The sequence below is a fragment of the Squalius cephalus genome (genome assembly GCF_949319135.1).
Source record: "Squalius cephalus genome assembly, chromosome: 7".
Lineage (NCBI taxonomy): Eukaryota > Metazoa > Chordata > Actinopteri > Cypriniformes > Leuciscidae > Squalius > Squalius cephalus.
The window spans coordinates 47,098,106-47,123,105 of NC_137128.1; the positions used below are offsets into that span (position 1 = coordinate 47,098,106).

The 25,000-nt window shown below is 37.1% G+C and overlaps 1 protein-coding gene across 8 annotated transcripts in view; it reads left to right on the forward strand.

Moving 5' to 3' along the window:
* Positions 1–25,000, forward strand: part of LOC307161964 (receptor-type tyrosine-protein phosphatase mu) — a 286,290-nt gene that overhangs the window by 249,599 nt on the left and 11,691 nt on the right. For all 8 annotated transcript variants that reach the window (XM_079876948.1, XM_079876949.1, XM_079876950.1 and 5 more), the window contains 6 exons: positions 5,216–5,332; positions 16,787–16,941; positions 17,688–17,823; positions 20,616–20,765; positions 22,212–22,385; positions 23,738–23,869. In XM_079876948.1, the coding sequence (XP_079733074.1) occupies positions 5,216–5,332; positions 16,787–16,941; positions 17,688–17,823; positions 20,616–20,765; positions 22,212–22,385; positions 23,738–23,869 (864 nt within the window). The remainder of the gene's footprint in view (positions 1–5,215; positions 5,333–16,786; positions 16,942–17,687; positions 17,824–20,615; positions 20,766–22,211; positions 22,386–23,737; positions 23,870–25,000) is intronic.

The window sequence follows — 25,000 nt, forward strand, 5'->3', positions numbered from 1 at the left end:
ATTTGTTAATCCTAATAATCCATGTTTGTGTAAAGCGTCCGAGCGTTTGAGCGATGAACAGATGAACAGATGAGTGGAGCCGCGGGCGTGTGTTATATGAGCCTGATCTAATGTGGGCGGCGGCTTCCCCACGGACACCCATAAACACACATCTGTGTCCACGCGCAACTCGGCATTCTGGGAGATCTGTGGAAGATTAGATGAACGCTAGAGGGCGGAGAGAGGGAGAGAGAGAGAGAGAGAGAGGGAGAGAGAGAGAGAGAGAGAGAGAGAGAGAGAGAGAGAGAAGAGAGCAGGTTTGTGTCCTGATGAATGAAATAGTTTTGCTGTAGACAAGTCTCTGTGTCATCTGTCCATCCTTCCTTCCTCCCTTCCTTCCTCCCTTCCTTCCTCCCTTCCTTCCTTACTTCATTCCTTCCTTCCTTCCTCAGTTCCTTCCTTCCTCCCTTCCTTCCTTACTTCCTCCCTTCCTTCCTTCCTCCCTTCCTTCCTCCCTTCCTCCCTTCCTTCCTCCCTTCCTTCCTTCCTTCCTTCCTCCTTTTCTCCCTTCCTTCCTTCCTTCCTTCCTTCCTTCCTCCCTTCCTTCCTTCCTTCCTTCTTTCCTCCCTCCATTCCTTCCTTCCTTCCTTCCTCCTTTTCTCCCTTCCTTCCTTCCTTCCTTCCTTCCTCCATTCCTTCCTTCCTTCCTCCATTCCTCGCTTCCTTCCTCCCTTCCTCCCTCCGTTCCTTCCTTCCTTCCTTCCTCCCTTCCTTCCTTCCTCACTTCCTTCCTCCCTTCCTTCCTTCCTTCCTCCTTTTCTCCCTTCCTTCCTTCCTTCCTTCCTCCCTTCCTTCCTTCCTTCCTCCCTTCCTTCATTCCTTCCTTCCTTCCTTCCTCCTTTTCTCCCTTCCTTCCTTCCTTCCTTCCTCCCTTCCTTCCTTCCTTCCTTCCTTCTTTCCTCCCTCCATTCCTTCCTTCCTTCCTTCCTCCTTTTCTCCCTTCCTTCCTTCCTTCCTTCCTTCCTCCTTTTCTCCCTTCCTTCCTTCCTTCCTTCCTCCCTTCCTTCCTTCCTTCCTTCCTTCTTTCCTCCCTCCATTCCTTCCTTCCTTCCTTCCTCCTTTTCTCCCTTCCTTCCTTCCTTCCTTCCTTCCTCCCTTCCTTCCTTCCTCCCTCCGTTCCTTCCTCACTTCCTTCCTTCCTTCCTCCCTCCGTTCCTTCCTTCCTTCCTCACTTCCTTCCTCCCTTCTTCACTTCCTTCCTCCCTTCCTCTGTTCCTTCCTTCCTCCCTTACTTCCTTCCTTCCTTCCTCTGTTCGTTCCTTCCTTCCTCTGTTCCTTCCTTCCTCCCTTCCTTCATCCCTTCCTTCCTCAGTTCCTTCCTTCCTCCCTTCCTTCATCCCTTCCTTCCTTCCTTTTTTTTTAAATCATACTGACCCCAAACTTTTGAATGGTAGTCTGTCTGTCTAGCTTTCAAACCCTAATGTTTTTATGCTTATTGCTGCATAACCTTTAGATTATAAAAATCTATCTATCTGTCTATCTGTCTGTCTCAGTGGTAACAATAGAATCAATCTCTATTGGTATTACTGGTGTCCCTCTCACTTGGTTTAGATCCTATTTCTCTGATCGAACTAAATCATACATCGTATTCCTCATCTGTTATCACTGGTGTTCCTCAAGGCTCTGTCTTGGGCCCTCTTTTATTATCTACCTATTACCTCATGGTCATATTTTTAGGAAATTTGGTATTAATTTATCCACTGCTATGTGAATGACACTCTATTTGTCCTCCAAAGCCTAATTCTACTCTTCTTTTCTTCTTCCCTCTCTTGGACTGTTTAGAGGAGATCAAATATTGGATCTTGTGCAATTTTCTCAAGCTAAATACTGATAAAACTGGTTCTTGTTGGCAAAATGTGACAGTTTTTGATCAATTTTATGTGTCCTTGATCAATAAATTATAATTTCTTTTAAAAAATCGTACTGACCCCAAACTTTTTGAATGGTAGTCTGTCTGTCTAGCTTTCAAACCCTAATGTTTTTATGCTTAATGCGGCATAACCTTCAGATTATAAAAGTTTAGGACAGACTTTGTCAAACTAGCATTCAAAGTTTGTTCTGCACTCTAAAATAAATGCAGGGTTGTTATAACCCAAATTTGGGTCAAATATGGACGAATCCAACCGTTTAAAAAACGTAATTAAAAAATGTAACCCAACGGCTGGGTTTGTCCATATCTGACCCAGATTTGGGTTAAAACAACCCTGCATTTTTTAGAGTGTGATACATTTCTATATTTTAATGTAATAATGCTGTAAGAAACACCATTAAGACCAACACATGCAGACACACAGAATCCATCCTAATTTCTGAAATAATGCATTGTTTTTTTCCGTCGTATAATCCCAGAGGATCTGCAGATGGAGTCGCTGTGTGTCTCCAATCACATTCCCACTTTAATGATGGTGGAGAAAATTGAATTTCCGCACTCAAAGTGTTACACTTCCCAGTGTTTTCCATACCGTCTCTCTCTCTCTCTCTGTGAGTTTTGTAATCATGTTGTCATATAAGTTGTGCGTATGTTTATTCGTGCACTATTGGATTGGAAAGAGTGTGAGAGTTATTATTGCTGGTGTTTCTCTGCTGACTGGATTATATTGCCACATAATGAGGTTTTGTTGGACGCACTGTAATGGAGTTGACGCTGAAGATCATTCCAGACGTCTTCTGATCCGGTCCGGGTATCAATGTCACATCTGGAAGTGCAGAACTCATTTATCCGTGTGTAATGTGTGAATGAGAACATTAATGTGTGAATTATATCCCTGAGAGATTCGACAGTCTCGAAACCTCTATGACGCTCTATGCTGTAAAAGACTATTGGTTGAGTTCTTCATTCTGATTGGTTGACAGACATTCCAGATGTTGATTAATGAAGTGCAGGTTTTTGACGTGGGATGTGAATTTTCAGTCAGCTTTATTTCTACAGCGCTTTATACAGTACAGATTGTTTTAAAGCAGATTCACAGTGATAACAGGAGAATAACAGAATCAATGATGCAAACAGAATATTGAATTCAGCTGTAAATTGACAGTAAACAGTCATTATTCAGTTGAAATCAGTTCAGTGTTGATTCAGTTCGGTTCAATAACTGTGTAAAGTACATCAATTGTCATCGTCCAGCTCAGTGGCTTTGGAGTTTAATGATTAGATTTGTTTTCGTTTAAAGATGCATTAAATAATCAATCAAAACTATTATTAGTTTACTATTATTTACTATTAACTTTAATACTAGATAGAAATACTTTAAAAAACGCCTCTGAAAATAATGTGTTAGGTGTGTGATATCTAGCTGGCTTTTTTTATTTTGTTGTTTTGTATATGTTTTATTTTGTGTTGTTATTTTATTTTATCCTATTTTATTTTATTTTATTTTATTTTGTGTTGTTTTATTTTATTCTATTCTATTTCATTTTATTTTATGTTGTGTTGTGTTGTTATTTTATTCTATTCTATTTCATTTAATTTATTTTATCATTTTATTTTGTTGTGTTTTATTTTATTTTGTGTTGTGTTATTTTATTCTATTTTATATCATTTTGTTTTATTTTGTTATTGAGGTGTACCAATTTCTACCTGCTTTTATGAGATGGTTACATCACTTGACATTTTAGAGTTATTAAATGAAACTGTTGCAAATGCTGTAAGTGTTTCTCAGAAACATACACACCTATTAATATCGTTTACCTGCGGTTACCCTGGTTACCGCAGACACCTGTGTTGCTATGGTTACAGATGTTGTAAGTGATAAAGCAGTGGACGAGTGAATCAGTGAGAGCTAATGCTGTTGAGGACAAGTCCATCATTCTCTCATGATCCTCAGCGTATTGATCTGTTAGCCGGAGAGTTCTGGATCAATACTTCTGTTAATCACGAGCCTCTGCTTAAGCTTTCACTTAATGTGATCAGGTGACATTTGAAACTGAGCTCGATCGCACTGACGAAAGGTCAGACATGACACTTCGCTCCAGCGTTTCTGAGGATTCAAGCGTACACCGATGAATTCTTCATGTCCATATGATCATTAATGCATCTTTCACATATTCTTCAGAAGCGTAGAAATCTAATATCTTTTCATATCAAAACTGATCGCACTACACATCAACTTTTCCTTGCATCTCCCTTTTAATGCATTCATTAAATTTTATTTTAATTATATCTACAGCTTCAATTGTTTTATATCTTTATTTTTGTATTTATTATTTATTAGTTGATATCACGAATATAGAAATAATTAGTTAGGTGTGTGAACTCACATTCATTAAAGGGATAAAAATACCTAACTGGCATTTTATTTTATTAATTTTTTTAATTGGGAAGCTCCAAATATTTAATTTTATATTTTATTTTGTTTTATTTTATTAAAACACTTTTAAGGAAGCTTCAAATGTTAATTGTTACTATCATATGACCTATTACTCTAGAATTTATTTATTTAAATTTTTTTTGGACACATATTTTAATTTACATTATTTTAATTCTGCTTGTTTGTAAAAAAAAGAATACTTTAAAATGTTTACAAATACTCTTTTGAAAATGAGTAAGTTGTGTGAACTCACATTAATTAAAGCTAAAAAATGACCTTATTTTATTTTATTCTATTTTTTTTCCATTTTATTTTGTGTTGTGTTATTTTATTCTATTTTTATTTAATTTTATTTTGTGTTTTTTATTATTTTGTTTTTTAAGAAACTCCAAATAATTCATTGTAACCAGTATCATATGACCTTATTTTAATTTAATTATTCTAATGACAAAACTCGTTTGTAAAAAATTCTTTAAATGTTTAATTAACTATTAAAAGTAATGATTAAGGTGTGAAATATCTAACTTTTTTAAATTGTTTTTATGCAAAGCACTTTGAATCACCACTGTGTATAAAATCTGCTTCATAACTGCAGTATTTACTGACATTTAATACTGAGTTGCCTCATATTTCTAAAATATCTAATATTTAATTTATGTATTTAAGTTCATTGTGCAATGACAATAAAATCATTCTCATTTTAAATAAACATGATATTATAAACATTACATAAATAAATAAATAAAATACAAAACTTGGCATATTTGATCAGTTATAAAATACAGTAGAAATGTAGTAGAAGGGGCTTGATGAGGTTGCGAGCCGGACTCGAACCTGAGCTCTGATCACAGGCTGTTTCTGTGTCTCAGGTGAAGTGCTGTAAATACTGGCCTGACGACACCGAGATCTACAGAGACATCAAGGTCACGCTCATCGAAACACAACTTCTGTCCGAATACGTGATCAGAACGTTTGCAGTGGAGAAGGTGAGGAAACAAACACTCTTTACAAACACACTTACTCTTTACAAACACTCTTTACAAACACTCTTTACAAACACACTTACTCTTTACAAACACTCTTTACAAACACTCTTTACAAACACACTTACTCTTTACAAACACTCTTTACAAACACTCTTTACAAACACTCTTTACAAACACACTTACTCTTTACAAACACTCTTTACAAGCGCACTCTTTACAAACACACTTACTCTTTACAAACACTCTTTACAAACACTCTTTACAAACACTCTTTACAAGCGCACTCTTTACAAACACACTTACTCTTTACAAACACTCTTTACAAACACTCTTTACAAACACTCTTTACAAACACTCTTCACAAACACTCTTTACAAACACTCTTTACAAACACTCTTCACAAACACTCTTTACAAACACTCTTCACAAACACTCTTTACAAACACTCTTCACAAACACTCTTCACAAACACTCTTTACAAACACTCTTCACAAACACTCTTCACAAACACTCTTCACAAACACTCTCCACAAACACTCTTCACACTCTTCACAAACACTCTTTACAAACACTCTTCACAAACACTCTTCACAAACACTCTTTACAAACACTCTCCACAAACACACTTACTCTTCACAAACACTCTTTACAAACACTCTTCACAAACACTCTTTACAAACACTCTTCACAAACACTCTTCACAAACACTCTTTACAAACACTCTTCACAAACACTCTTCACAAACACTCTTCACAAACACTCTTTACAAACACTCTTCACAAACACTCTTCACAAACACTCTTCACAAACACTCTTTACAAACACTCTTCACAAACACTCTTTACAAACACTCTTCACAAACACTCTTTACAAACACTCTTTACAAACACTCTTTACAAACACTCTTTACAAACACTCTTCACAAACACTCTTTACAAACACTCTTCACAAACACTCTTCACAAACACTCTTTACAAACACTCTTCACAAACACTCTTTACAAACACTCTCCACAAACACACTTACTCTTCACAAACACTCTTTACAAACACTCTTCACAAACACTCTTTACAAACACTCTTCACAAACACTCTTTACAAACACTCTTTACAAACACTCTCCACAAACACACTTACTCTTCACAAACACTCTTCACAAACACTCTTTACAAACACTCTTTACAAACACTCTTCACAAACACTCTTCACAAACACTCTTTACAAACACTCTTTACAAACACTCTTCACAAACACTCTTCACAAACACTCTTCACACTCTTCACAAACACTCTTCACAAACACACTTACTCTTCACAAACACTCTTTACAAACACTCTTTACAAACACTCTTTACAAACACTCTTCACAAACACTCTTTACAAACACTCTTCACAAACACTCTTTACAAACACTCTTTACAAACACTCTTCACAAACACTCTTCACAAACACTCTTTACAAACACTCTTCACAAACACTCTTCACAAACACTCTTTACAAACACTCTTTACAAACACTCTTCACAAACACTCTTTACAAACACTCTTTACAAACACTCTTCACAAACACTCTTTACAAACACTCTTCACAAACACTCTTCACAAACACTCTTTACAAACACTCTTCACAAACACTCTTCACAAACACTCTTTACAAACACTCTTTACAAACACTCTTCACAAACACTCTTTACAAACACTCTTTACAAACACTCTTTACAAACACTCTTCACAAACACTCTTCACAAACACTCTTCACACTCTTCACAAACACTCTTCACAAACACTCTTTACAAACACTCTTCACAAACACTCTTCACAAACACTCTTCACAAACACTCTTTACAAACACTCTTTACAAACACTCTTCACAAACACTCTTTACAAACACTCTTTACAAACACTCTTCACAAACACTCTTCACAAACACTCTTCACACTCTTCACAAACACTCTTCACAAACACTCTTTACAAACACTCTTCACAAACACTCTTCACAAACACTCTTCACAAACACTCTTTACAAACACTCTTCACAAACACTCTTCACAAACACTCTTTACAAACACTCTTCACAAACACTCTTTACAAACACTCTCCGCAAACACACTTACTCTTCACAAACACTCTTTACAAACACTCTTCACACTCTTCACAAACACTCTTTACAAACACTCTTCACAAACACTCTTCACACTCTTCACAAACACTCTTTACAAACACTCTTCACAAACACTCTTCACAAACACTCTTCACACTCTTCACAAACACTCTTTACAAACACTCTTCACAAACACTCTTTACAAACACTCTCCGCAAACACACTTACTCTTCACAAACACTCTTTACAAACACTCTTCACACTCTTCACAAACACTCTTTACAAACACTCTTTACAAACACTCTTCACACTCTTCACAAACACTCTTTACAAACACTCTTCACAAACACTCTTCACAAACACTCTTCACACTCTTCACAAACACTCTTCACAAACACTCTTTACAAACACTCTTCACAAACACTCTTCACAAACACTCTTCACAAACACTCTTTACAAACACTCTTCACAAACACTCTTCACAAACACTCTTTACAAACACTCTTCACAAACACTCTTTACAAACACTCTCCGCAAACACACTTACTCTTCACAAACACTCTTTACAAACACTCTTCACACTCTTTACAAACACTCTTTACAAACACTCTTCACAAACACTCTTCACAAACACTCTTCACACTCTTCACAAACACTCTTCACAAACACTCTTTACAAACACTCTTCACAAACACTCTTCACAAACACTCTTCACAAACACTCTTTACAAACACTCTTTACAAACACTCTTCACAAACACTCTTTACAAACACTCTTTACAAACACTCTTCACAAACACTCTTCACAAACACTCTTCACACTCTTCACAAACACTCTTCACAAACACTCTTTACAAACACTCTTCACAAACACTCTTCACAAACACTCTTCACAAACACTCTTTACAAACACTCTTCACAAACACTCTTCACAAACACTCTTTACAAACACTCTTCACAAACACTCTTTACAAACACTCTCCGCAAACACACTTACTCTTCACAAACACTCTTTACAAACACTCTTCACACTCTTCACAAACACTCTTCACAAACACTCTTTACAAACACTCTTCACAAACACTCTTCACAAACACTCTTTACAAACACTCTTCACAAACACTCTTCACAAACACTCTTCACAAACACTCTTTACAAACACTCTTTACAAACACTCTTTACAAACACTCTTCACAAACACACTTACTCTTCACAAACACTCTTTACAAACACTCTTTACAAACACTCTTTACAAACACTCTTCACAAACACTCTTTACAAACACTCTTTACAAACACTCTCCACAAACACACTTACTCTTCACAAACACTCTTCACAAACACTCTTCACAAACACTCTCCACAAACACACTTACTCTTCACAAACACTCTTTACAAACACTCTTCACAAACACTCTTTACAAACACTCTTCACAAACACTCTTTACAAACACTCTTTACAAACACTCTCCACAAACACACTTACTCTTCACAAACACTCTTTACAAACACTCTTTACAAACACTCTTCACAAACACTCTTCACAAACACTCTTTACAAACACTCTTCACAAACACTCTTTACAAACACTCTCCGCAAACACACTTACTCTTCACAAACACTCTTTACAAACACTCTTCACAAACACTCTTTACAAACACTCTTCACAAACACTCTTTACAAACACTCTTCACAAACACTCTTTACAAACACTCTTTACAAACACTCTTCACAAACACTCTTTACAAACACTCTTTACAAACACTCTTCACAAACACTCTTCACAAACACTCTTTACAAACACTCTTTACAAACACTCTTCACAAACACACTTACTCTTCACAAACACTCTTTACAAACACTCTTTACAAACACTCTTCACAAACACTCTTTACAAACACTCTTTACAAACACTCTTCACAAACACTCTTCACAAACACTCTTTACAAACACTCTTTACAAACACTCTTCACAAACACACTTACTCTTCACAAACACTCTTTACAAACACTCTTTACAAACACTCTTTACAAACACTCTTCACAAACACTCTTTACAAACACTCTTTACAAACACTCTTTACAAACACTCTTCACAAACACTCTTTACAAACACTCTTCACAAACACTCTTCACAAACACTCTTTACAAACACTCTTTACAAACACTCTTTACAAACACTCTTCACAAACACTCTTCACAAACACTCTTCACAAACACTCTTCACAAACACTCTTCACAAACACTCTTCACAAACACTCTTTACAAACACTCTTCACAAACACACTTACTCTTCACAAACACTCTTTACAAACACTCTTTACAAACACTCTTCACAAACACTCTTTACAAACACTCTTTACAAACACTCTTTACAAACACTCTTCACAAACACTCTTCACAAACACTCTTTACAAACACTCTCCACAAACACACTTACTCTTCACAAACACTCTTCACAAACACTCTTCACAAACACTCTTCACAAACACTCTTCACACTCTTCACAAACACTCTCACAAACACTCTTTACAAACACTCTTTACAAACACTCTTCACAAACACTCTTTACAAACACTCTTTACAAACACTCTTCACAAACACTCTTTACAAACACTCTTTACAAACACTCTTCACAAACACTCTTCACAAACACTCTTTACAAACACTCTTTACAAACACTCTTCACAAACACACTTACTCTTCACAAACACTCTTTACAAACACTCTTCACAAACACTCTTTACAAACACTCTTCACAAACACTCTTTACAAACACTCTTTACAAACACTCTTTACAAACACTCTTCACAAACACTCTTCACAAACACTCTTTACAAACACTCTTTACAAACACTCTTTACAAACACTCTTCACAAACACTCTTTACAAACACTCTCCACAAACACACTTACTCTTCACAAACACTCTTCACAAACACTCTTTACAAACACTCTTCACAAACACTCTTTACAAACACTCTTCACAAACACTCTTCACAAAAACTCTTTACAAACACTCTTTACAAACACTCTTCACAAACACTCTTTACAAACACTCTCCACAAACACACTTACTCTTCACAAACACTCTTTACAAACACTCTTTACAAACACTCTACAAACACTCTTCACAAACACTCTTTACAAACACTCTTTACAAACACTCTCCACAAACACACTTACTCTTCACAAACACACTTCACAAACACTCTTTACAAACACTCTTTACAAACACTCTACAAACACTCTTCACAAACACTCTTTACAAACACTCTTTACAAACACTCTCCACAAACACACTTACTCTTCACAAACACTCTTTACAAACACTCTTTACAAACACTCTACAAACACTCTTCACAAACACTCTTTACAAACACTCTTTACAAACACTCTCCACAAACACACTTACTCTTCACAAACACTCTTTACAAACACTCTTTACAAACACTCTTTACAAACACTCTTTACAAACACTCTTCACAAACACTCTTCACAAACACTCTTTACAAACACTCTTTACAAACTCTCCACAAACACTCTTTACACTCTCCACAAACACACTTTACAAACACTCTTTACAAACACTCTTCACAAACACTCTTTACAAACACTCTTCACAAACACTCTTTACAAACACTCTTTACAAACACTCTTTACACTCTCCACAAACACTCTTTACAAACACTCTTTACAAACACTCTTCACAAACACTCTTTACAAACACTCTCCACAAACACTCTTTACAAACACACTTCACAAACTCTCTTTACAAACACACTTCACAAACACTCTTTGCAAACACTCTTCACAAACTCTTTACAAACACTCTTTACAAATACTCTTCACAAACACTCTTTACAAACACTCTTTACAAACACTCTTTACAAACACTCTTTACAAACACTCTTTACAAACACTCTTCACAAACACTCTTTACAAACACACTTCACAAACACTCTTTACAAACACTCTTTACAAACTCTCTTTACAAACACACTTCACAAACACTCTTTACAAACTCTCTTTACAAACTCTCTTTACAAACACTCTTTACAAACACTCTTCACAAACACTCTTTACAAACACTCTTTACAAACACTCTTCACAAACACTCTTTACAAACACTCTTTACAAACACTCTTCACAAACACACTTACTCTTCACAAACTCTTTACAAACACTCTTTACAAACACTCTTCACAAACACTCTTTACAAACACTCTTTACAAACACTCTTTACACTCTCCACAAACACTCTTTACAAACACTCTTTACAAACACTCTCCACAAACACTCTTTACAAACACACTTCACAAACACTCTTTACAAACACTCTTTACAAACTCTCTTTACAAACACACTTCACAAACACTCTTTACACTCTCCACAAACACTCTTTACAAACACTCTTTACAAACACTCTTTACAAACACTCTTCACACTCTTTACAAACACTCTTTACAAACACTCTTTACAAACACTCTTTACAAACACTCTTTACAAACACTCTTCACACTCTTTACAAACACTCTTTACAAACACTCTTTACAAACACTCTTCACAAACACTCTTTACAAACACACTTCACAAACACTCTTTACACTCTCCACAAACACTCTTTACAAACACTCTTTACAAACACTCTTTACAAACACACTCCACAAACACTCTTTACAAACACACTTCACAAACACACTTCACAAACACTCTTTGCAAACACTCTTTACAAACACTCTTTACAAACACTCTTTACAAACACTCTTCACAAACACTCTTTACAAACACTCTTTACAAACACTCTTCACAAACACTCTTCACAAACACTCTTTACAAACACTCTCCACAAACACACTTACTCTTCACAAACACTCTTCACAAACACTCTTTACAAACACTCTTTACAAACACTCTTCACAAACACTCTTTACACTCTCCACAAACACTCTTTACAAACACTCTTTACAAACTCTCCACAAACACTCTTCACAAACACACTTACTCTTCACAAACTCTTTACAAACACTCTTTACAAACACTCTTCACAAACACTCTTTACAAACACTCTTTACAAACACTCTTTACACTCTCCACAAACACTCTTTACAAACACTCTTTACAAACACTCTTCACAAACACTCTTTACAAACACTCTTTACACTCTCCACAAACACTCTTCACAAACACTCTTTACAAACACTCTTCACAAACACTCTTCACAAACACACTTGCTCTTCACAAACTCTTTACAAACACTCTTTACAAACACTCTTTACAAACACTCTCCACAAACACTCTCCACAAACACTCTTCACAAACACACTTCACAAACACTCTTTACAAACTCTCACAAACACACTTCACAAACACTCTTTACAAACACTCTTTACAAACTCTCTTTACAAACACACTTCACAAACACTCTTTGCAAACACTCTTCACAAACACTCTTTACAAACACACTTCACAAACACTCTTTACACTCTCCACAAACACTCTTTACAAACACTCTTTACAAACACTCTTTACAAACACACTCCACAAACACTCTTTACAAACTCTCTTTACAAACACACTTCACAAACACTCTTTGCAAACACTCTTTACAAACTCTCTTTACACTCTCCACAAACACTCTTCACACTCTTTACAAACATTCTTCACAAACACTCTTTACAAACACTCTTTACACTCTCCACAAACACTCTTCACAAACACTCTTTACAAACACTCTTCACAAACACTCTTCACAAACACTCTTTACAAACACTCTTTACACTCTCCACAAACACTCTTCACAAACACTCTTTACAAACACTCTTCACAAACACTCTTCACAAACACACTTGCTCTTCACAAACTCTTTACAAACACTCTTTACAAACACTCTTTACAAACACTCTCCACAAACACTCTCCACAAACACTCTTCACAAACACACTTCACAAACACTCTTTACAAACTCTCTTCACAAACACACTTCACAAACACTCTTTACAAACTCTCTTCACAAACACTCTTTACAAACACTCTTTACAAACACTCTCCACAAACACTCTTCACAAACACTCTTCACAAACACTCTTCACAAACACTCTTTACAAACACTCTTTACAAACACTCTTCACAAACACTCTTCACAAACACTCTCACAAACACTCTTTACAAACACTCTTCACAAACACTCTTTACAAACACTCTTCACAAACACTCTTCACAAACACTCTTTACAAACACTCTTTACAAACACTCTTCACACTCTTTACAAACACTCTTTACAAACACTCTTTACAAACACTCTTTACAAACACTCTTCACAAACACTCTTCACAAACACTCTTTACAAACACTCTTTACAAACACACTCCACAAACACTCTTTACAAACACTCTTTACAAACACTCTTCACAAACACTCTTTACAAACACTCTTTACAAACACTCTTCACAAACACTCTTCACAAACACTCTTTACAAACACTCTTCACACTCTTTACAAACACTCTTTACAAACACTCTTTACAAACACACTCCACAAACACTCTTCACAAACACTCTTTACAAACACACTCCACAAACACACTCCACAAACACTCTTCACAAACACTCTTCACAAACACTCTTTACAAACACTCTTCACAAACACTCTTTACAAACACTCTTCACAAACACTCTTCACAAACACTCTTTACAAACACACTCCACAAACACTCTTCACAAACACTCTTTACAAACACACTCCACAAACACACTCCACAAACACTCTTCACAAACACTCTTCACAAACACTCTTTACAAACACTCTTCACAAACACTCTTCACAAACACTCTTCACAAACACTCTTTACAAACACTCTTTACAAACACTCTTTACAAACACTCTTTACAAACACTCTTTACAAACACACTCCACAAACACTCTTCACAAACACTCTTCACACTCTTTACAAACACTCTTTACAAACACTCTTTACAAACACTCTTCACAAACACTCTTTACAAACACTCTTTACAAACACTCTTTACAAACACTCTTCACAAACACTCTTTACAAACACTCTTTACAAACACTCTTCACAAACACTCTTCACAAACACTCTTCACAAACACTCTTTACAAACACTCTTTACAAACACTCTTCACAAACACTCTTCACAAACACTCTTTACAAACACTCTTTACAAACACTCTTTACAAACACTCTTCACAAACACTCTTTACAAACACTCTTTACAAACACTCTTCACAAACACTCTTCACAAACACTCTTTACAAACACTCTTCACACTCTTTACAAACACTCTTTACAAACACACTCCACAAACACTCTCCACAAACACACTCCACAAACACTCTTCACAAACACTCTTCACAAACACTCTTTACAAACACTCTTCACAAACACTCTTCACAAACACTCTTTACAAACACTCTTCACAAACACTCTTCACAAACACTCTTTACAAACACTCTTTTCACTCTCCACAAACACTCTTCACAAACACACTTACTCTTCACAAACACTCTTCACAAACACTCTTTACAAACACTCTTCACAAACACTCTTCACAAACACTCTTTACAAACACTCTTCACAAACACTCTTCACAAACACTCTTTACAAACACTCTTCACACTCTTTACAAACACTCTTTACAAACACTCTTTACAAACACTCTTTACAAACACTCTTTACAAACACTCTTCACAAACACTCTTTACAAACACTCTTTACAAACACTCTTCACACTCTTTACAAACACTCTTTACAAACACTCTTCACAAACACTCTTCACAAACACTCTTTACAAACACTCTTTTCACTCTCCACAAACACTCTTCACAAACACACTTACTCTTCACAAACACTCTTTACAAACACTCTTCACAAACACTCTTTACAAACACTCTTCACAAACACTCTTCACAAACACTCTTCACAAACACTCTTTACAAACACTCTTCACAAACACTCTTCACAAACACTCTTTACAAACACTCTTCACACTCTTTACAAACACTTTTTACAAACACTCTTTACAAACACTCTTCACAAACACTCTTTACAAACACTCTTTACAAACACTCTTCACACTCTTTACAAACACTCTTTACAAACACTCTTTACAAACACTCTTTACAAACACTCTTCACAAACACTCTTTACAAACACTCTTTACAAACACTCTTTACAAACACTCTTTACAAACACTCTTCACAAACACTCTTTACAAACACTCTTTACAAACACTCTTTACAAACACTCTTTACAAACACTCTTCACACTCTTTACAAACACTCTTTACAAACACTCTTCACAAACACTCTTCACAAACACTCTTTACAAACACTCTTTACAAACACTCTTTACAAACTCTCTTCACAAACACTCTTCACAAACACTCTTTACAAACACTCTTTACAAACACTCTTCACAGACACTCTTCACAAACACTCTTTACAAACACTCTTTACAAACACACTTCACAAACACTCTTCAAAAACACTCTTCGCACTCTTTACAAACACTCTTCACAAACACTCTTTACAAACACTCTTCACAAACACTCTTCACAAACACACTTCACAAACACTCTTCAAAAACACTCTTCACACTCTTTACAAACACTCTTCACAAACACTCTTTACAAACACTCTTTACAAACACTCTTCACAAACACTCTTCACAAACACTCTTTACAAACACTCTTTACAAACACTCTTTACAAACACTCTTCACAAACACTCTTCACAAACACTCTTTACAAACACTCTTTACAAACACTCTTCACAGACACTCTTCACAAACACTCTTTACAAACACTCTTTACAAACACACTTCACAAACACTCTTCAAAAACACTCTTCGCACTCTTTACAAACACTCTTCACAAACACTCTTTACAAACACTCTTCACAAACACTCTTCACAAACACACTTCACAAACACTCTTCAAAAACACTCTTCACACTCTTTACAAACACTCTTCACAAACACTCTTTACAAACACTCTTTACAAACACTCTTCACAAACACTCTTCACAAACACTCTTTACAAACACTCTTTACAAACACACTTCACAAACACTCTTCAAAAACACTCTTCACACTCTTTACAAACACTCTTCACAAACACTCTTTACAAACACTCTTTACAAACACTCTTCACAAACACTCTTCACAAACACTCTTTACACTCTTCACAAACACTAGATAGATAGATAGATAGATAGATAGATAGATAGATAGATAGATAGATAGATAGATAGATAGATAGATCAGTACAGATCAGATAGAGCACAGTAATGATGCCTTGTGTGTGTGTGTGTGTGTGTGTGTGTGTGTGTGCGCGCACAGCGAGGAGCTCACGAGATCCGAGAGATCAGTCAGTTCCACTTCACGGGCTGGCCGGATCACGGCGTGCCATATCACTCCACGGGTCTCCTGGGATTCATACGCCGGGTCAAAGCCAAGTCCCCCCCCAACGCCGGGCCCATCGTGGTCCACTGCAGGTGTGTGACATCATCACCGTCTGCGGTCACATGACATCATCACCGTCTGCAGTCACATGATCCGCGTGCTATAAACTCAGCTTTAATTCTATAGCGCTTTATACAATACTATTATATTATATTATATTATATCATATCATATTATTATAATATATTATATTTAGTGCTGGGCAACGATTAATCGTGATAATTGCATCCAAATTAAAAGTTTGTTTACATAATATATGTGTGCATTATGTATAATTATTTTGCATATATAAATACACACACATGCATGTATATATTTAAGAAAAATGTGTTATTTATATATTAAATATTTATATATAATATAAATGATGTATAAATATATATAAAATATATAAATGCAAATATTTCTTAAAAATATACATGCATATGTGTGTATTTATACAAAATCATTATACACAGTACACACACACATATATAATGCAAACACAAACTATTATTTTGGATGCGATTAATCGTTGCCCAGCACTAAATTAAATTAAATTAAATTAAATTAAATTAAATTAAATTAAATTAAATTAAATTAAATTAAATTAAATTAATTATTTTATATATGATATTATATTACATTATAACAAAAATTCTGACATCATGTGAGTGAATGTAGCATTGTATGTTGAATGTAGCATTTATTTTCCATCCCAGACACTTCCATATGGTTGCTTTTATTGGATGTTTTTCTCTGTTGACCTCGATCTGTGTTGTGATTGGTCGGCTCACAGCGCGGGGGCGGGGCGAACCGGCTGCTTCATCGTGATTGACATCATGCTGGACATGGCGGAGCGCGAGGGCGTGGTCGACATCTACAACTGCGTGCGGGAGCTGAGGTCACGCAGGGTCAACATGGTCCAGACCGAGGTATTCCTCCTCACCACAAACTCTGTTCTGATCCAATCTGACTGAAAATCTTGCTTTTGACCGGTAGTGTGTATATATGTGTTTAGATGTGATGTTTCTGACGTCACAAACTACCTTGTAACCAATCAGATCAACGTGTGATCGTCAACCAGTGGATCTCTGAGCTGAGTGAGTGAGTGGAGGCGGGGCTCATTTGCATTTTCATAGAACCGCGAATACTAAATGAGGCAAGGGTGTCCAGATATTTTAAGGCATGAAGACATGTTTTACAAGCAAAAAAAAACGTTTAAATATGTCATTTTGGTGATCAAACATGAGTGTTAAGGGATTAAATTGACTACAGGGGGACTTTAATCTTGATACATTTTCCAGTAAATGTATCTTGATTTTTGAATGTTTAGATGTTTGTGCTGGAAAACAAGAGGAAAAACTTCATCTTTTGCAGTGCAGTTCAGTTTTATTCTATTCACCTGTGGCTTCTTGCCTTAAAAAACAGAGATAAAAATAGGCATGAATGAACAAAGAGGCTTTTAGTACAGAAAAAAGCATTAAACGCACTCGAGTCCTCCATGTCGAACACGCCGCTGCTGTTTTAACCTGTTAGCATCTCATAAACACTCACACGCTTCCCCTTATAAGAGCGTGAATGTGTTTGAGTGAGAAAAGCAGATTAGCATGTTTTTACAACTCCTGACGGGTTTCTGTGTCCCTGTGATGAAGAGCTCACTGTAATTCAGGCATCGTTAAGTTTAACCCTCTGGTGCTCTTCGGTTAAAATTGTACGTATTTTTTGGGGAGTTTTTTTTCTTCATCGGAATGATATGAAACTTGGTAAAGGTTTCGGCACTTGCTCTGTGAACACACACACACACATACACAAAATCATGGAGATGATTAGAACAGGTTAAATGGTCCTGAAAGAAATAGTCCCACTTGAGCTCCTCACGGTCAGAAATGAGCGCATTAGAAATTAATGAGACGAGTTTCCTCTAGTGGAAGCGTTTGGTACTGAAGCCGAACAACATCTCACTGAAAGATCATTTCTGAAACAAAACTTGTTTAGATTTTCTTGCAGTTTTAGAGTAAAACGTATTTCATATAAAATTAAATAAAGTAATTTAAATATAATTTTTTGTGCATTTTTCATAACAATACATGTAAAATTCTGTTACTTTTTTTAGTTCACTAAAATAATTATATATATATGGATAAAATAAATGGATAAATGGAATGAATGGATTATAAATACAGCGTAAATATAATTTAGTATTTAAAAAAAATACAAAAATATTAAATAAAAAACATTATCAAACTAAAATATAGTATATTCCTTTCATTGCCAAAAAAAAAAAAAAAAAACATTCGCAAAGAGCTCCAGATGTTCGCATGTTTCATAGATGACGTCTGGATTGGTATTTGGGAACGTTTGCCTGATTCATCCTCCTTAAGTTCAGTGACCTTCAGAGGCGTGTGTGTGTGTGTGTGTGTGTGTGTGTTTCCCTCGCAGGTGTTTTGGCACGCTTTCTCGCCCTACGGGCACTTGTTACCTTCTTACACGCGCGTTTGAACTGTCACTGATCATTTCCGAGGACGATGGTGAGCGTTCGCTCATTATTCAAGCGCATCGTTCTCAGGCACCGAAAGGTCAAAGGTCGCAGCAGAGCCTAATCAGCGACGCAATGACCCCGTCCTCACAATCTAGTCAGCAGTGGCAGGCCAAGATGGTTTGGAAATGTCACTTCAGCTGTGATTTCCATCAAACGGCTCGAGTCGCTGAGGCGAAAGCTTGCGATCTGAAAAGTCAGATGCTTTGATGATTCTCTGCTAATAAAGTTTGATGTTCTTTCCGCCTCACGCCGTCCAAATCCCTCGTGAAACAAATGAGTGCAATCACAGTGGCATCTGCATTTTCAACGCTGACAAATTCCATGAATACAAAACAGACGACGGATGTTGAGAGACGTGAAACCAGCGAATCATGCATCAACCACACACATTCATTTACACTGCGAGATGTTCTGTGACGTGCGCTAAGTTTGGGGTCAGTGAGATGTTTAAAAAAAAAAAAAAATACTGTAAAAAAGTGAAATATTATTCTAATGTAAATCATCTGTTTTCTATGTGAATATAAAGTAAAGTGTAATTTATTCCTGTGATCAAAGCTGAATGTTCAGCATCATTACTCCAGTCTTCAGTGTCACATGATCCTTCAGACATCACTCTAATATGAGGATTTGATGCTCAAGAAACATTTATGATTATTAGCAAATATTATTATCTAACATTGAACAGCATTTATTCAAAATAGAATCTTTTGTAACATTATGCACGTCTTTTCTGTCACTTTTGATCGATTTAGAGCGTAATTTCTTTGAAGATTAATAATAATAATTATTATTAATAAATTATAATTAATAATAAATAGATCATTTCTGAGCCCAAACGTTTGAATCCTTACAGATCTGATAAGGTCTCTCTTGTGTTTTCAGCTGGACTGGATCTCATTTCTTGTGATTTTTTTTTTTTTTTTTTTTTGTATTAACATTTTGAAAGTAACAACAATTAACATTCATTCCGTTAACATAAATCCTTCTGACATTTTAAATTAACAATGAGTAGAACAATTGACTTTGTACAAGGGACATTGACATTTAAACGGATAATACATAAAATTATTAAATAAATAGGAAAACAAACAATAAAAAGAAAGGCAAAGAAATAAATGTGGGAAAAGTAGGGGAATAGGAGGATCTCATTTAAACATGTTCTTTCTCATTTCTTGTCGTTGTCAGGAACAGTATGTCTTTATCCATGATGCCATTTTGGAGGCGTGTCTTTGTGGCGACACCACAATCCCAGCCAATCAGCTCCGCTCTGTTTACTACGACATGAACCGATTGGACCCTCAGACCAACTCCAGTCCAATCAAAGAGGAGTTCAGGGTGAGAGAGGATTCTCGCTCGTATCTTTACTAAGAACATGATTTCACAGCTCTGTATTTATGATCGGTTTCAGAGCTGAAGATATGAAAGAGTTTGTGTGTTACTGTGATTCAGCTGCGTTGATTTGATTTTACAAAGTACTCTGGTGGAAAGAAAAAGAGCAAATATGAGCGTTTGTTCCATGTGTGATGTGAATATCACAGATCGCAATATTCCGCTGAGAGACTGTATCAGTATCAGGACGCTTTTATATAAATATCAGCATTGATTTGATTAGGCCACTATTGGAAGCAGATCATATCAGGTTTATTTTTCTGTTCAAACCACAAACTCTATCTATCCATCCATCCATCCATCCATCCATCCATCCATCCATCCATCCATCCATCCATCCATCCATCCATCCATCCATCCATCTTAAAGCTGCTTTAAACTTTCAGGTCTGGATTTTTGAAGTCAACATCAAAGTTTCTGCACAAAATTTACTCATCTAGTTATAATTCAAATCAGTTTGATTTTGTTGACCACAATATATTGTAGAATAATATATTATTGTTGATAATTTTTGAGAGGAGGTTTTTTTTTTTTTTTTTTAAGTATTGGTCAGTATATACAGTACGCCATTAACGTGTGTGTGTGTGTGTGTGTCTGTCTGTGTGTGTGTGTGTGTGTGTGTGTGTGTGTGTGTGTGTGTGTGTGTGTGTGTGTGTGTGTGTGTGTCTGTGTGTGTGTGTCTGTGTGTGTGTGTGTGTGTGTGTGTGTGTGTGTGTGTCTGTGTGTGTGTGTGTGTGTGTGTGTGTGTGTGTGTGTGTGTGTGTGTCTGTGTGTGTGTCTGTGTGTGTGTGTGTGTGTGTCTGTGTGTGTGCGTGTGTGTGTGTGTGTGTGTGTGTGTGTGTGTGTGTCTGTCTCTGTGTGTGTGTGTGTGTGTGTGTGTGTGTGTGTGTGTGTCTGTGTGTGTGTGTGTGTGTGTGTGTGTGTGTGTGTGTGTGTGTGTCTGTCTGTGTGTCTGTGTGTGTGTGTGTGTGTGTGTGTGTGTGTGTGTGTGTGTGTGTCTGTGTGTGTGTGTGTGTGTGTGTGTGTGTGTCTGTCTGTGTGTGTGTGTGTGTGTGTCTGTGTGTGTGTGTGTGTGTGTGTGTCTGTCTGTCTGTGTGTCTGTGTGTGTGTGTGTGTGTGTGTGTGTGTGTGTGTGTGTGTGTGTCTGTGTGTGTGTGTGTGTGTGTGTGTGTGTGTGTGTGTCTGTCTGTGTGTGTGTGTGTGTGTGTGTGTGTGTGTGTGTGTGTGTGTGTGTCTGTGTGTGTGTGTGTGTGTGTGTGTGTGTGTGTGTGTGTGTGTGTGTGTGTCTGTGTGTGTGTCTGTGTGTCTGTGTGTGTGTGTGTGTGTGTGTGTGTGTGTCTGTGTGTGTGTGTGTGTGTGTGTGTGTGTGTGTGTGTGTGTGTGTGTTGGCAGACTCTGAACATGGTGACGCCGACGCTGCGCGTGGAGGACTGTAGCATCGCTCTGCTGCCGCGTAACCACGAGAAGAATCGCTGCATGGATGTTCTTCCTCCCGACCGATGCCTGCCGTTCCTCATCACCATCGACGGCGAGAGCAGCAACTACATCAACGCCGCGCTCATGGACGTACGGCAATGAAATTGAGATTCATACATAATTTGCTAGCTGAATAAATAAGCTTTTCTTTGTTAGGATAGGACAATATTTGGCTGAGATACAACTATTGTAAATCTGGAATCTGAGGATGCAAAAAAATCGAAACATTGAGAAAATCTCCTTTAAAGTTGTTCATTTATGTTGGCGATTGTGCTGCATTCACTCACAGAAATACATTTTTTATATATTTTTACAGTAGGAAATTTACAAAATATCTTCATGGAACATGATCTTTACTTAATATCCTCATGATTTTTGGCATAAAAGAAAAATCGATAATTTTGACCCATACGATGTATTGTTGGATATTGCCACAGATAAACCCATGCGACTCGTGACTGGTTTTGTGATCCAGGGTCACATTTCACCTCGAAAGCACAAGGAAAATCATGAATTCTGTCACAATTAACATTTAACCCTCATTATTTTAAAGGTGATGCCCCTTTTCACAAGATGTAATATAAATCTATGGCATCCCCAGAATGTGTGTCCCCCCAGATCATTTATTATAGCTTGTCAAATTTGCTCCTATTTGTGTGTGAGCAAAAACGCGCCATTTTTGCGTGTGTCCCTTTAAATGCAAATGAGCTTTAGCTCCGCCTCCGTTCAGAAGAGGGCGGAGTCTTTACTCAAGCTTCAGAAACTCCGGCAATAACAGAACAGGCCAATCTCCCTCATCCAGAATCCCAGAATAACCAGTAGCGAGTGCAGCCTTACGGAGAGACTCAGGAAGAGCTTCTGAATGTTAGTGGAGACATTTCTGTAGTTGTTGTGGAGTTACACTGATCATCTCATCATCATGTTGAACTTCTCCACAAGTGTCCACAGTTCCTGAGGTCTTTATAAGACAGCGGAGACATGTTCTGGTCAATAGTGTTCAGTGCTCGTCTGTGCTCAACCACAGAACAGCTTCAGGCTCTGCTGGATCTTCATCAGTGCGTTAGAACTGGTCTCTGTTGGCGCGTGTGGAACCGAATGTCGGCTGGTGTGTGTAAACGTGCAGATTAACAGCCGGTAATATTATAATAAGATCCTCTTCATACGTCAGAAGGAGAAGAAATCTGATCGGCTTATTTTATGACATGCTTGCAGAGAAAGGCTCACCAGAACACAGTTACTGGGTTTCACTTTTCACGTTTTCTGAGTTGGTAGAAGCACCGGGACCCGATTATAGCATTTAAACACGGGAAAAGTCCGATTTTCATGATATGTCCCCTTTAATGCAAATTCAGACAGTAGATCATGGCGCTCGCAACTCCAAGGTCATGGGTTCAATTCCCAGGGAATGTCAATCTGACCTCTGTGTTGTGTTTCTCTCTCAGAGCTACAAGCAGCCGTCTGCGTTCATCGTTACCCAGCATCCTTTGCCGAACACAGTGAAGGATTTCTGGCGGCTGGTTCTGGACTATCACTGCACGTCTATCGTCATGCTGAACGACGTGGATCCCGCTCAGGTCAGTCTGAACATCTGGATGGGATGCGTGTCAAAAGCATCTGATGGGTTCACTCTAAAAAACACTGAGTTAAAAACAACCCAATTTGGGGTTTGCTGGGTTAATTTTACCCAGCAAATTGGGTTGTTTATTTAATCCCTGCATACTGGGTTAATACATTTTTTACCATAGTACTAGCTTCTTTTTTCTTTTTTTACTTCATACATGAATTAATGTTTACGTATTAACTTAAATCCTCTAAACATTTTTAAATAAATACTCCACACAACCACTGATTTGCATGATAATTCCTTAATTTTTTTATCATATTTTAGAGTATAGCATATTTTATATAGTTTTGAATTCATATAGCATATATTTCAGCTCGTTTAACAAATATTAGAAGTACAAATTAAACGTTTAGAAGTAATTCGAGTGTAATTGACCAGTCTCTGTTGTGCCGTTTCCACGGTAACGCACTGGATCTCGTGCCGGAGCTCGTGTTGCATTGCACGAGCTGCACTGTTCTCTCCTGAAGAGGTCGAAAAAGCCCACGATAAATAACTCAATAACACTGATTTGAGTTTTTAACACCAAAACTACCCAAACACTGGGTTGTTACGTCTGACCCAGGATCTGGGTTACACAAAAACTACCCAAACACTGGGTTGTTCCGTCTGACCCAGGATCTGGGTAACACAAAAACTACACAAACACTGGGTTGTTACGTCTGACCCAGGATCTGGGTTACACAAAAACTACACAAACACTGGGTTGTTACGTCTGATACAGGATCTGGGTTACACAAAAACTACACAAACACTGGGTTGTTGCGTCTGACCCAGGATCTGGGTTACACAAAAACTACCCAAACACTGGGTTGTTACGTCTGACCCAGGATCTGGGTTACACAAAAACTACCCAAACACTGGGTTGTTACGTCAGACTCAGGATCTGGGTTACACAAAAACTACCCAAACACTGGGTTGTTACGTCTGACCCAGGATCTGGGTTACACAAAAACTACCCAAACATTCGGTTGTTACATCTGACCAGGAGCTGGGTTACACAAAAACTACCCAAACACTGGGTTGTTACGTCTGACCCAGGAGCTGGGTTACACAAAAACTACCCAAACACTGGGTTGTTACG